Below are 15,064 nucleotides of genomic sequence, written 5' to 3'. Positions count from 1 at the left end.
GGCATTTTTTTTCTGACTCTTAAAATATGAAGTTAGTAATGTTTATTGAATAAACGCATGCACTTTCGTTCAAAATCAAAAATAGAACATTAATTGTGCATACATACAAATAATGCACTCCGGTTCCCAAGAGTCATTAGTTCAGGAATCAAGCTTCACTGTATGTTTGGTTCTGTTGATTCTGTAGTATTGCACAGTAATATGTAAGTGCATGTAAATGTGGTTTGTGGCTTGCCTGTGTTTATAAGTCAAAACTGGTTTGTTAGTCTTGTAAAAAATGTTATGCATCTCAGTAGATGCACACAAATGGGAAAAAAACCTGGAGGAAATCAAGAACACGTAACCACTGCATTTTTTTGTGATGATGTAGGCGCGTTCATACGGAGAGCGCAGGAAGACAGAGCTCTTTCCCATCGTGACAGAAAAGCGTGTTTGTGATCTAATCGGCGTATTTAGGGATATTTGCAAAAACGTGGCATATTTCTATCTTCAGTGGGTTTGGAAAAGATGATGCAAGTTGGTGCATGACCCATTATTTAGTACTTGGCCTGTATACTAAAGCTTTAAAACATTGTGCTTGAGACCATCAGTGAAAAGGTAAGAGAGTTTTGTCTACTGTTGGAGATTCACATTGCTTATCTTTGCTTTCTTATGTTGTATGTGGGTTTGACTGTTTAAATAAGACCTTTCTTAGAAGGTTAAAAGGATAGTTCGTTAAAAAACATTAACATTGACATCATTTATCTGCCCTTATGTAATTCAAAACCTCAAGAGATACTTAACTATGTTCTGGCTTACTCTTCCAACAAATGAGGCAAAAGCATCATACAAACAGTTGCGTGACTTTCAAAGACTTTGGAATGCAATCTTAAAAATAAAGGGTGTTTCGCCATTAATGCCATTTTTTTACTTTTTAGTGAACTGTGGAAACCCATCCCAGTAAGTGCGACTTTTTCTCATAATTCTGACTTTTTTCTTGCAATTGCTAGTTTACAAAAGTTTTCAGAATTGCATGATGTAAACTTGCAATTCTGAGAAATAAAGTCAGAATTGCAGGATATAAACTCTTAGGTGCGGTTTCCAGGACAAGATTTATGTTAAGCCAAGAGGAAAAGGAAAGGACTTGTTGTGAGAAGTTGTGCTCAGCATTTAACACATCCAAGTGCACACAAACACCAGGAGCGCCTATATTACTGTGGCACCCGGGGAGCAGTTGGGGGTTTGGTGCCTTGCTCAAGGGTCTCGCCTCAGTCGTGGTATTGAAGGTGGAGAGCGCTGGTTATTCACTCCCCCCCCCCCCCCCCCCCCCCGATCTACAATCCCTGCTGGTACAGAAAGTCGAACCCGCGACCTTTGGGTTACGAGTTTGACTAACGACTGCCCCCAAGAGTAGGCTTAATATAGCATAGTTCATCAAGGTTTTAAAAGGACTTTCTGAAACACAGATTAAGTACAGATTAGTATTTCAGAAAGCAGGTTATGTGACACACCTGGGTAAGTAAGCGGATAAACTTTCAGTTCCAAAAACGAAGGTAACTCTCAGGTATGTAAGTAACCATAGCAACTTATTCTCTGAACATAACCTCCTCCAGACCTACTGATTTTATATTATCATCTCACACATTATGGATCTGTATTTTCTATAATGTATTTCAATAATAAAAATACTTATAATTAGCGTCAAACAAACAATATAATTCTTATTCCCAAGGATTAAGTGGAAAATGATTGCACAACCACCAGATAGGTGGCGATATAAACCAAGTATGCAAATTGCCTTTGAACAGAAGTAGAAAGAAGCAGTATGGCGTGCTTTTTCTTAGCGTCGGTTTCCATAGTGACTTGTCAATTCGTTGCTCTGTTGAGAATGTCTTGCGTTTTAACCAGGAACATACTCCCAGACGCGTTTCTGGAACCAACATACCTCAAGTAAGCATGAGTTCAGGCGAGAGTTCAGGGTTTAGCAGATGGTAAATTAACCCTGCTTTCTGGAATACACCCCTGGACTATGGAGTACTGAACTAAAATCAACTAGATTAATTTATAACCAACTGTGCTAATCTCAATTGGCACAAAAGAAGTTGCCTATAAAACATGGAATGAACCAAGAAAAGCTTAAAATCATATGGAACTGTGAAGCAAATCCAAGAAAAACAATAGCAGCGGAAAAAAGACTGCAATGAAACAAACAAATAGGCAAAAAAAGTAACTTAAAGCTGCAGTCCGTAAATTTTGCCATCTCTGTTTGAAAACCTGGAATTGCAGCTCTGTGCAAAATTATCTTGCTTGCGTAGGCTTGTGCTCCGGCACGGCTTCAGCGCGGATAAATCTAATGTTTTGAGGAGTATGTGTGTCAGTCAGTCACCACACCGGTGTGAATCCTGTACTTCGCACTCACAGATTCTAGCCTACGACTTGGAATAAATGACCCAAATAAGAATTTTCACCGTATATTGTCATCTGAACAAGTAACAAGTCTGCTACATTTGTTCTGACCAACTGAGGAAAAAAGCATTACCATAAATCGCGCTACCAATGGTGATTTAAATCTAAAGATCGGGTAGCTCATATCACATCTAACTGTGCAAATGATTATTTTTATACTTTATCCTCAAATTTATTAGTTAAAAACATCAGCATTGCGCGACTATGAGTATAGTGTGTATTAGCGTGTAGATTTCAATTTCTGTCCAGTCTAATCTAATTGTCATACCATTCAATTTTCATATTAAGAAATTCTTTTAACCCAAAAAGCAAACTATGCTCCCTTCGAACTGGTTTTCACAAAATACAAATCTTGTGTAATCCCAGGCTATCTGTAATCAGAAGCACATTTAAAACTGGAATATAGTTTAATTTCATTCACACGTGTTTCATAAACACACAATCCTTTCTGGATTACAATCTAGCATCAAAATTATACATTTAATTATTCTAGCTGGTGTGAGAAAAGGCTAAACGATCTGCAGGACAACATATGCGATAACCTACTACAGACGTGATGTAATGACGCAGTGCCATGCTCGAATTTCCCGCAAAAACCTACCCGTACCACTCAAATTAGAAAACATTATTATAAGCTAACCGTTGTGAATCGGGCTAAAGTAAGGTGATAGTTTTGAACACTGGCTGGTTATGTACTTTCTCAAATATTGATTTTGGATAATTTTTAACCCAAAAAAGTTACGGATTGCAGCTTTAAGAGAGAACTTTTTTTAAAGCAAGCAAACTGTAAACTGCACACATCAGGTGTCGAATAAAAGAAAAGGAATGCCTAGAAATCTCTTTGTAATGAATTCTTGCATAAATTCTTAATTTTACATTTAAATTAAACAAAGCAGCTAATTTTATAGAGAGAATTATGGTCAATTGCGAATTGCAAGAAATTCAGTGCCAGTCAAGAACCTTAATTCTTTGGTTTTGCTCATTGATTTTGGTTTTCAAACCATCCATTTTCATTTACCACAGGTTAAAGATGTCCAACTGCACCCTCAAAATCCCTACCACAGTCGAGAACCTCCAAAAGGTGACTTCCATTCCCACCTTCATTTTTGGGGTTCTGGGGAACATTTACGTCTTGGTAATGTTCTGCCGTCGTTCCAGAGCAAATTGGACCTACATGAATGTCTACATCACCAACATGGCCATCGCCGACTGCGCTCTGTTGATTTTCCTGCCCGTTAAGATTCATTACTACAGCAGGCCATTGGAAGAGCATTTGACGTCGCTGTGTAATTTTGTTTTGTCGGTTTATTACGTCAACATGTACGTGAGTATCTTCACCATCACGGCCATAAGCGTGGTGCGGTATGTGGCCATCAAGTATCCCATGAAGGCCAGGGATATCTTCTCTTGCAGGAACGCTATCGTGGTTTGCGCACTGATATGGTTCACCATTTGCTCCATCAGCCCGGTTTACTTCGTTAAGGACTCCAATAATGACAAGATCATGTGCTTCCAGAGGGTCAAGGGGACATTGTCCTTGCATTTCGTTTTGTTGTTGGTCATTGTCGGATTTCTCGTGCCGTTCCTCATCATGCTGTTCTGCTCCGTTAAAGTCATTTGCACTTTAAGGAAACAGTTGGATATCGGATCGCGTTCTGAGAAGATCCAATGCATGTTCATCATCGTGGCCAATTTAGTAGTTTTCGTCATATGCTTTCTCCCCGTCCACGTGGGTTACCTTGTTAAACACATCGTGCAAAACAACTATGCAAACACAGACGATAACAAAAGCTGCGACTATAAACTGGCCGCGCACAACTTCCTGCACATTGCTTTTTGCATTTCCAATATGAACTGCGGTTTGGACTGCTTTTGCTATTTTTTTGCAACGAAAACGTCCTGGAATATGTGCAGCATGAATGAGACCAACAATACAGAAGGTCAATGTGATTATAACGCGGATGCAGTTAGTACACCTACATAATTGTTTTGACCGGGTTTTGTTTTATTATGTGGTTCCGTTGTGAATGTTATACACTCTGTTCTCATTAATAAAGGTTGCAGTATTAAATAAGGCTTCTGCACTATTAAAAAACAGAATGCTAACTATGAATGTATGTTAATCTGTACAATAAGTAGGTTAGTAATAAATGCTTATATTTCTACTCTGAGGTCTTGAGCTCAATGACCCTCTTGTGATCTCCTTGTAGGATTTGTTTTTGGACATGGTGGCTGGTCCTGCTAATGACTAACTACCGTTTCCCCAAAACAAAGCTGTTTTCCAACTGGCATTGTAGTGAACCTTGAATTTAACTGGAGACACATTGCTGGAATGCATGAGCCCCAATACAACAAAAACCTACTTTATATAACTCAAAAATATTGAAAACATATTGATAAGAGTTGTATTTCACTAACATATTGTTTAACTACGCATCAGCCACTTTGTGGAACATTTTGAGTGGTGCTTCCAACAAAATGAATCATTTAAACAAACTGAATGCTAATTTGATCCGCAAACGATTGTTTATTGATTTGGTGGAAAAGATTAGCACCTGTGTTTGGCATGGAATCATAAGTTTTATCTGACAAAAAAAAGATCAGCATCAAATTAATACAGCTAAATTTCCACTAAAACATTCATTGGAAATGCTTCATTTATAACACTATAGCTGCGTCCCAAAGTTTAGTGTACGCACTTCGGAGTGCGCATCTGAAGTGCGATTGCGTCACGACGTAAGCTGTCCCAATTCAGAATGCGCCCTCCGAAGACTGCATTCCAAGGCCGAATGTGTCACCGCGGCGCGACGAAGGCTGGCGTAATTCTAAAGCGACTTCAAATACGCCCTCTGTTTCCCAGGAAAATTAAGTGTACATCTGATGGACACTTCGCACCTTACCATATCCCAGAATCCCTTACGCACAGATGACGATGGAATTTATATTCAAAGAACACAGATGAGAGTTCTGTGAGGGAGTGAGTGTCCTGGGACGGGTGAGGAAGTGAGTGTCCTGGGACGGGTGAGGGAGTGAGTCATTTTGACACACTGGTCATTTTGAAAATGAAACATTATTGTCAGAATATTAACAAATTGTTGCTATTATTGTCCACTCGGAGCAGACAGGAGCGGCAATCGGGAACACCTGGGGCCCGTTTCAGAAAGGAGGTTAAGTGAAAACTTGGAGTATGTTAACCCTGAAATCAGGGAAACTCTGGGTTTTCTGTTTCAAAATGGGAGGTTTATCAAACCCGAGAAAGCAGGGTTCTTTGGTAAACCCGGAGTTTCTTTCGGTCTCCTCCCCCTTTTTAATGTGTAAGCGAAGTCTAAATACCTTATTCATTTGTTCACGCTACAAAATTGAGTTTCTTGAGTTGCTTTTTACTTAATCCTTATTTCAACTACAAATATCTAAAAATTCTTAATATGCATTTTATATATGAAAAATGGTCTACATTTAGTCTTGTTTCCTGGGGGATTTTCCTTTTAAGTGCATTTTACATAAAACAAGTAAAATTGTCTGTCATAGGGTAAAAAAATTATCTTAATGCAAAAGGAAACAATAATATTTTTAATTTCTTACCCAGTCGCTGGGTCCCTCAACCTTCTGGATGATGTTGAGCTTCCCTAGATAACTCTTCCTTGGCTTTATCCATTAAAGGTACTGGGATTCGTTTGCTGCATAAGAATATGGTGTTGCACTGGGATGTAACATGATACTGTATTCCTCTTTCAGCTCACCTAAGCCTGTGAAGAGTTCTGGATATTTACCCTGCCACGGACATTCTGTGATGTTATCCAGTCTAGTGATGAGGTTAAGCCTTTCAATGGCATGTCTGCCCAAGAGTGGTGTGAAGAGATTTTTGACCACGTACTGTAGATGTCTTCCTCTATATTTTTCATTTTTGGAAATGGTGGCAGAAAATACCCCTTTCACATCCAGAGCATGCCTCCCTGTTTTCCTTAGGCCAGTGTTTTTATTTGCGGTTAGTAGTGTGAAGACTGATTCCGGTATCGCTGTGACATCTGCCCCAGTGTCCATTTTCCCTTTTACTGGATGCTCCAATATCTGACAGTCGTGCACCAGCCTTGTGCATCTGAATCTATGCCAGTCAAGTATTCTTTGAATTTGTTCTGCACAGTTTCATAGTTTCCACGCTGTTCTGTAGTCATGGCCAATCCACACAAAATGTCATCAGCTTTGTCTCCCATACAGTAAATCAGTGTGTTAACTTGGTGCCATCTTTCAAAGTCATTTGGCTTTGCAAAATCAAATGGGTCAGGCGGTCGGATTTGATATGACGAAACGGGTGCTGGTGATTCATGCGTTTTGTTTTTTTTCAACCCTTTTCAAACTTTGGTGTTTTAATCAGTCTCCGAATTTATAGTATGCTTCTGTGAACGCCTCACTCACTGCCTGCTGCAGCACCCCTCCCCAGCTCGTTACTTACATGCGGTGGGGAAGCACATGGTGATCCGCTTGCTGCACAAGTTTTTTTCCCCCGGTTGGAAACAGCATAAACTCCGCCGCCGGCGAGAGCCAAGTAGGGCTCGCTGCATCCTGCGGTGGGCATCCAACCCCGCCCACATCCAAGTGTGACGTCACAAGCCACGCCCATGCCAATACAGTCACGCCCACGTCAAAACGTTACGTCAGAAACCACGCCCTATAATATACGTCACCTCTTGTTATTTTCCGCGAAACCCGGAAGTAACGTTTTGTCCAAGCAATTTACAGCCGTTTCTGGGATCTAAATGAAATAATGTTGCCTTTCGTTTTACTAATACACGTTTTCTTATTTCTCATCACAAGAGCCTGTAAAACACTTAAATTTGATTAAATGATTAAGGTTGATTAAATTAGGCTAATTGTAATAAAAAACCTCTACACCTTACCTTATTCAACCTTATTGTAATGAGATAAATTCTCATTTATTACTATCGATTTTAAACTACCTAAGACACCTTTTAGATTGATCAAATTTAAAAGGGATAATTAGATTTTGTTATTGTAAAAGTCACAACACATTGTTATAATTTATAATCGCCGTTTAATTTGATAAAGACGTTATTGTAAAAGTCACAACACATTGTTATAATTTATAATTGTCGTTTAATTTGATAAAGACGTTATTGTAAAAGTCACAACACATTGTTATCATTTATAATTGTCGTTTAATTTGATAAAGACGTTATTGTAAAAGTCACAACACATTGTTATCATTTATAATTGTCATTTAATTTTATAAAGTTGTGTTGTTCCACTTATCATGGAACAGCTCCTGCAGATACTCAAACAATCAGAATATTGTATTGTACAGATGTGCTATATACAAATGATGCAAGGGAATGTGGATAGATGTATGATATATTAAATCAAAAACATATATAATAAATATAAGTATGGATAATTTGGTATTGCACATGTTTTATTGCACAGTGGGGAGAACATTTAACTGATTGTGAGGTAGATTGCCTGAGGGAAGAAACTGTTCCTGTGTCTGGTCGTTCTGGTGCTCAGAGCTCTGTAGCGTCGACCAGACGGTAACAGTTCAAAGAGGGATTGTGCTGGATGTGAGGGGTCCAGAGTGATTTTACCAGCCCTTTTGCTCACTCTGGATAAGTACAGTTCTTGGAGAGTGTGAATGTGAATGTCCCACTGCAGGTCCTGAGAGATGAATAAAAAGACATCTCTTGCTTCATCTGATTCGACCCCAGGTAGTCTTTGATGGCATTTTGTTGATTTTTACCATCCATCTGGAGTAAAGCAGGCCCTTTCACCTCCCCACAGAATAACTCACAGTGACTCTGTATCCAGCACAACACTGGGCCAATGTCTCTTACAAACTCCCACTTTATGTCCTCTTGGCTCTCCTGTTAAAAATACAGAATACGTGTGTGTTGGTCCACTAAATATTTGTCATACTAAATAGTATTTACCTCATCATTTTGCATACAAGAATATTTATGATTTTAAACCACAAAAATCAATCACTACAGTATCTAGAGAAATGCTCCCTCCGTTCCTCCAGACCTTTCTTTACTGGTGAAACAGCAGCAGGAACCCCTCATCCCAGCAGAACTGCCCTGCATCAGGCTAGGACCAAAAATAAGTAGAATGCTGTAAAACATGACAAAGATTGGCAATCATTATGTGATCTTTCCATTCATATAGAATAATACAAAGATAATATGTCACAAACACAGAGTTATCCTGCAATTCATAGTGAAATGATGGTTGCTCAACTAAGTTACTGTGATCAGTGTATATCATTAAAAATATCATCTGTATGTGAGTGAGTGTTTTTGTGTGTGTGTGTGTGTGGGGGGGGGGGGTGGTAAGTACATATCTGTGAGTGGGTGAGATGAGTGTTATAAAAAAATTGCACATTAACTCAACATTCATTATATGTTGTTGTAAGAATCAGTGCACTAATAAATATATAGTGCACTGTTTTTTTGTGACATAAAATGAACTCTAACTGAATGTGCAATTTTTTTAATAACCCTTTTTTTATAATAGCTAAATAACACTTACCTACTCATATACACACTCTATCCCTCTCACATATGTATTTATCTCTCCCCACACACATGATATTTTAATGACACTGATCACAGTACCCTTCCACAGTATCTTGGTTGAGGAACCACGTCATTTCACTTCTTGCTGGATAACACACACACACACACACACACACACGCACACGCACACACACACACACACACGCACACACAAACACGCATATATATATATATATATATGTTAGTGATATCTAAGTAATAACGTGCCTGTGTACAGTTCAAAACACATAAGCATGCTGAACTGTTGTTTACATATGCACACAAACATTCAAGTTGTCAACGTTTTAAGTCTTCCTAAAGACAAAATATGTTTTTTTTTTACTTACCAACACAGCAAACTTCTTTTGCTTCGGTTTGCAAACAATTAGGCTTATCTTCTTGTCGATGCTTTTTCCTGGTGCAAAATAATAGGTATGTGACGTATCGCTTGGATGTGGGCGGGGTTGGATGTCCACCGCAGGCTGCGTGTGTCACACGGCGAAAGCGTGAGAGTTGGCAGCACTGTCTTTTATTGCCCCCCCCCCCCCCCCCCAGTCAGGGGCGTGGCTTACTCAGGAGCAAACTCACCAATCAGATATCACAACAATGTTCGAACAAACAGGTTTGTTAGATGATACCAAAGACGGTAGTAAAACCGAAACACACAGAGAGAATTGATCTGCTCAAAGAAAGTATGTGATCTAGCTCTGTCTCGATGCATTAGGCTATATTTGTGTTTAATGCATTGCATTTATGTATAAAGTAAGAACTTGTGACATGCGCCTTTGTTTTTGAAGGATACGATGTTTATCTGTTGTAAGCCTTATTCCACCTGTAGATAAACAGATCTCGGTTCTTTTCTCTAGTTGGACATGTGAAAAGGTAAGAGTTTTTGATTTGACAGACTTAAGTTTCTTGTTGATTGATTGTGATATATGTGTGTGTGTGTGTGTGCATTTTTGTGACAAATGAGGACATACAGTTCTATTACAAGGTGAAGGTGATTTTTGAGGACATTGTCCCATGTCCCCACATTTCAAAACAAACAGAGTGAGGTTTTTGGGGGAAAGTAGAAATGCACAGTCTCCTGTGAGCGCTAAGTTTAAGTGTAGGGCAATATCACACTCAGTTTGTTCAGTATAAAAACCATTACGCCTATGGGATGAACCCACTTTCACAAAAACAAACGTGTGTGTGTGTGTTGGTTTGACTTTTCTTCACTTCACAATGTCCATGTTTATATACTAAATTTTTCCATTGTAATAAAAAGTTCAGTATTGAATTGTAGCTCTTGCACGTACATCAGTCATATTAATCATTGCAGTAAATGTATTTATAAAGTAGACTAGAATACAGATTACAAAAATATCTGATAATTTTTTTTATTTTATTTTCTTAAATAACGCAGTTTCCGGCCAAGTTGTAAAACCAGTTGATGTGTTTTGAAACTCTATGGAAACAAACTCTGAGCCACAGTTTTTATCTCTTAGAGAAAACACGCAGGAGCAAAGATGAGATAATGCAGATATTTCCGTGGGTCTTAAAAAAAAAAAGTCTTAAATTTAGTTCTATCACATTTAAAGCCTTAAAAAGTCTTAAATTGTACAAGAAAGCCTTAATTTTGATTTCAAGAGGTCTTAAATTTGGGGACCAGCTGCTTTGAGTACAGCATTACCGGGGAAACGGTTATATTATTTCTACCAAACGCTCCACCTGTCAGAGAACGAATGAGCATTTTAAAGTTTTTACATTTATCATTTTATAAAACTTTTTGTTTTTGTGAAAACTTGTATCTGAACTGTAAATTATGCTTTTTACAGTAATTTTACAGTTTAATATGGTACTATAGACATTGCCCTACCCCGCTCATATATTAATTTTATTTGTGCAGGTCTTAAAAATGTGAGCTTAAAAATCCTGCAGAAACCCTGAGATTGCTTGTATGATAGTGCATCAGTGTGTAATATCTACTTATCTCTCTCTCCCTCTATACACACACACACACGCATATATAGGCCTATCTTACAAATATAAGTTTATATTGCTGACACATTCGTATCAAAAATACATTTCCCATAATGCTTTGCAAGAGTTTTATTTTAACTCCAGTCGTCATTACTGCATGTTAAGAAAAGACAACACTGCTTAAAAAGTTTTCATTCTATAGCACAGCTGTTTATTATACAATTATTAAACAAAAATGTCTTTAAAATCAAACAGTGAAGTTTATAACAGCAACTGCATTGAGTCAACATAATGCAGAAAATTATATATATTTTTTTATTGCTTATATCTTTTTTAAATATCAGAATGCTTTTGTGTAGTTTCATTATAGTATGATTATAGTAGTATGTTTTTCACCAGTGCCTCATTTATTTTTAATTCATTCATTAATTTTCATTATACACTATAAATAATGACTTTTCAAACAATTATTGGAGTGCAGTTTTACATGCAAATAGGCTGCTTATTTATTTTAATTTCTCATTTAACTTGTTTCTATTTTAAGTTACATGAGATTCAGCTAGACAAAATAAAAAATTAAGGTGAAAAGACACCAAATAAACAGCTTCTATTGTTGCTTTAAATTTTAAAGTTGAATTCGATTTTTTTTTGTTCATTATTGATATTATTGTTGTTGTTTTTATTTACTTATTTTGAGAAAATTTGACATTTTTACTGCTGCATCAGTCAAATGACATTATTGGTTTAGTAGACCAAAAAACAAAGCATATAACGGCTATAGCAACATGAACACTAAATATATGTAAATATATTTTCTACCTTTTTTTTGTTTGTTTTTTCTTGTGCATTTTTGAAAACATTTTAAAATTATAAATGTATTTTTTAAATGCATTTAAAAATACATTTTGCCATACATTTCAATCCAATACAATACATTCACATATGCCATCTTCAAAGAAAAACTATTTATTGTCTAGAATTTGTGTGGACATATAACACATTTCAAAGACATTTGCAACATGTGGATACCCAGATAGCACACGTATATCTGCAAGATGTCTGTTAAAGATCTCTTGATCTGGAGAGCATCTGCGGTCTACAAACGTCCGGCAGACGTCTTTCAGATGTCAGTTTTACATGCAATCTAAATCATAAACATCTTAAAGACATCAAATAGATGTCTACTTGACATCTAAAAGGAAACGTCTTGGAAAGACGTACGTACATGTGCTATCTGGGTTTGCTCATCTGCAATACGTCTATAAGACGTTTCCTTTTCAAATAGTCCTCTACTTGACATCTAAAAGGAAACGTTTTATAGACGTATTGCAGATGAGCAAACCCAGATAGCACATGTACGTACGTCTTTCCAGATCAAGAGATCTTTAACAGACATCTTGCAGACGTACGTACATGTGCTATCTGGGTTTGCTCATCTGCAATACGTCTATAAAACGTTTCCTTTTAGATGTCAAGTAGAGGACTATTTGAAAAGGAAACGTCCTATAGACGTATTGCAGATGAGCAAACATCCTAAGAAATACGTCTTGCAGATGTAAATGCAGACATCAAATAGACGTCTCTGAGATGTGTGTGCTATAGAGCGAGTACCCTAAAAAATACGTCTTGCAGATGTCTGGCTACTAAAAAATGAAACGTCATTAAATCATCTAGGTTTGACCGCTACATCATTCCATCCATTTGTTTCACTTTAATTTCTGTCAGGTTGAAGATGTCTAACTGCACGCTGAACATCACAGAGGGAGTCCAGATCTTCCAGCTGGCCGCACTGATTCCCACCTTCATCCTCGGCGTCCCGGGAAACATTTACGTCTTAGTGACCTTCTGCCGCCATCCCAGAACCAAGTGGACCTACATGAACATCTACATCACCAACATGGCGATCGCCGACTGCGTCGTGCTCGTGCTTCTTCCCGTACGCATCGCGTCCTACATCTGGGAAAGTTCGCAACTCTGGGACCAAACCAACAAAGAGCTGTGTTACGTCCTTGTGTCGGTTTATTACGTCAACATGTACGTGAGCATCTTCACGGTCACCGCTATAAGTGTCGTGCGCTACGTGGCCATCAAGTATCCGTTAAAAGCGCGGGAAATTTTGTGTTGCAGAAACGCGCTGGTGGTTTGCGCGCTCATTTGGCTGGTCACGTGCTCGTTTAGCGCCGCGTTCCATCGCGTGGACGAACCAGAGAAAAATACTACGATTAAGTGCTTTCAGAAAAACAAAGAAGAGGAATTACCGTTGCCCTTCATTTTGGTTCTTAACATCATTGGGTTCCTCGTGCCGTTCCTCATCATGCTCTTCTGCTCCGTTCTTGTCATTTTCAAATTAAGGAAACAGTTGGAAATCGGATCGCGTTCTGAGAAGATTCAGTGTATGTTTATCATCGCGGCTAATCTGATCGTTTTCGTCGTATGTTTCTTTCCCATCCACTTCGGTTTTTTCTTAAAGTACGTCACGCAGGCTTATAAGCACTCGTGCAGCACTCAGTTTTTCGCGCATAATTTCGTTCACGTTGCGATGTGCTTGTCCAGCATGAACTGCACGCTCGACTGCTTCAGTTATTATTTTGCCACCAGAACATCATGGAAATTGTGCAGCTCAAAACAAAGAACAAATGAAGAATATGAGTGTGATTATAACAGGGTCGCACAATGACTGATGGGAAACTGATAAAACTGAAAATAAAGTTTTGTGATAAATTTAGTAATATTTTATTTTGTCAACTTTATAAGTGGTTTATGGAACAACAAATTAGTTTTTGTTAAAAATACTAACATTTTATTTCATAAAATTTATTACATCATTTTGTATAAAATATATATTTTTTTTACATTAATGCTTATAGTGCATATATGTGTGTGTACTGTACATTTTATATAACTGATAACTGTAAAATTTGCACTACATATGCAGGGTAGGTAATTCTTACAGGTTTATATATTTAATTGTCAGTCAACTTAAAAATAATAATAATGTTTTAATTTTATGGCGCCTTTCAAGAACAAAATAATACAAACAATTGGCAAACAAAATACACCAGACAATCAGAGGGACATTCAGACAAACAGGTGTTGACGTCAAAGAACTAAAGTTAATTAATTACGTCAAGAATGTGGTCATATGTCATACAGACAGAAGTTGAGAAATTGAGAAGCAGAGAGGTAAATGAGTTATTTAGAGAACAAAGTGTATAGATGAGTTTTAAGTTGAGACTTAAAAGTCTGGAGAGTGGAGGCAGCACGAATATTATGGGGCAGCTTATTCCATAGCTTAGGGTCTATAATACAGAAAGCCCTACCACCCACCATAGAGAGTTTATACTTGGGTACAACAAGCAGGTTACATCTCAGGCTAGATCTGAGAGTCTGTGCAGGAATGTATGGTTGCACTAGCTAGGTACTGAGGTGCGACGCTGTGAAAGGCCTTATAAACTAAAACTAAGAGTTTGAACTCAATACATTTGGCCACAGGAAGCCAGTGAAGTTGGTGAAGGATGGGAGTGATATGAGCAGATTTTTTATTAAATGTAAGGGCTCGAGCAGCAGAGTTTTGTACAATTTGGAGGCGATTAATAACTTTGGCAGGAAAGCCGCTATATAAGGAGTTACAGTAACAATATTCCACAATTGGTAAAAGCATGATTTAACAATCTGACCAATATGTAAATGAAGGCATAACGCAGAGTCAAACAACACTCCCAAATTTTGCACAGTTGTTGAGGGCTTAATCTGGACACCATCGATATCTATGAAGATGTCGTGCTGGGAGGAGCTCTGTGATTTAGGGCCAACCAGCAGAATTTCAGTTTTGTCTGCATTTAGTTGTAAAAAGTTATCTGACATCCAGGTTTTAAGTTCTTGAAGACAGGAAATAATAGATAGGGGTGGACAAGCTGAGTTGGGTTGAACTGTAAAATAGATTTGAATATCAGTGTAACTATGAAAATTGAGGCCATGACATCTGATCATCTGACCCAGTGGCAGCACGTAAATGAGAAATAAAAGTGGACCAAATACAGAGCCTTGGGGGACACCACAGGAAATAGTGACAGTGCGAGATCTATTCATAT

At 37.9% G+C, this 15,064-nt stretch overlaps 2 protein-coding genes across 4 annotated transcripts; both read left to right on the top strand.

Annotated features, from left to right (window-relative positions):
• Positions 1–368: 368 nt before the first annotated feature.
• LOC306875521 (G-protein coupled receptor 55-like) lies at positions 369–4,613 on the top strand. 2 transcript variants are annotated; one of them, XM_079426153.1, is made up of 3 exons: positions 369–597; positions 918–939; positions 3,469–4,613. In XM_079426153.1, the coding sequence occupies exon 3, from the start codon at positions 3,476–3,478 to the stop codon at positions 4,427–4,429; it is 954 nt and encodes a 317-aa protein (XP_079282279.1). In that variant the 5' UTR covers positions 369–597; positions 918–939; positions 3,469–3,475; the 3' UTR covers positions 4,430–4,613. The 2 variants fall into 2 exon arrangements, with proteins under 2 accessions (XP_079282279.1, XP_079282278.1); XM_079426152.1 differs by lacking the exon at positions 918–939 and having other exon boundaries at positions 373–597; positions 3,469–4,609.
• A 4,863-nt stretch (positions 4,614–9,476) lies between these two features.
• Positions 9,477–13,992, top strand: LOC306874817 (G-protein coupled receptor 55-like). Of its 2 annotated transcripts, XM_079425084.1 has the most exons (3): positions 9,614–9,700; positions 9,806–9,890; positions 12,699–13,699. In XM_079425084.1, exon 3 carries the CDS (start codon positions 12,706–12,708, stop codon positions 13,648–13,650), a length of 945 nt encoding a protein of 314 aa, XP_079281210.1. In that variant the 5' UTR covers positions 9,614–9,700; positions 9,806–9,890; positions 12,699–12,705; the 3' UTR covers positions 13,651–13,699. The 2 variants fall into 2 exon arrangements, with proteins under 2 accessions (XP_079281209.1, XP_079281210.1); XM_079425083.1 differs by having other exon boundaries at positions 9,477–9,890; positions 12,699–13,992.
• Positions 13,993–15,064: the final 1,072 nt, after the last annotated feature.

Source organism: Barbus barbus (genome assembly GCF_936440315.1).
Source record: "Barbus barbus genome assembly, chromosome: 9".
NCBI lineage: Eukaryota > Metazoa > Chordata > Actinopteri > Cypriniformes > Cyprinidae > Barbus > Barbus barbus.
Note: the sequence above shows the minus strand (reverse complement) of the source record. Positions and strands in the feature narration are given on the sequence as shown.

Bases quoted from the DNA above. Each gene is read 5' to 3' on its own strand.
- LOC306874817 (XM_079425083.1), top strand. From the start codon at position 12,706: ATGTCTAACTGCACGCTGAACATCACAGAGGGAGTCCAGATCTTCCAG.
- LOC306875521 (XM_079426153.1), top strand. From the start codon at position 3,476: ATGTCCAACTGCACCCTCAAAATCCCTACCACAGTCGAGAACCTCCAA.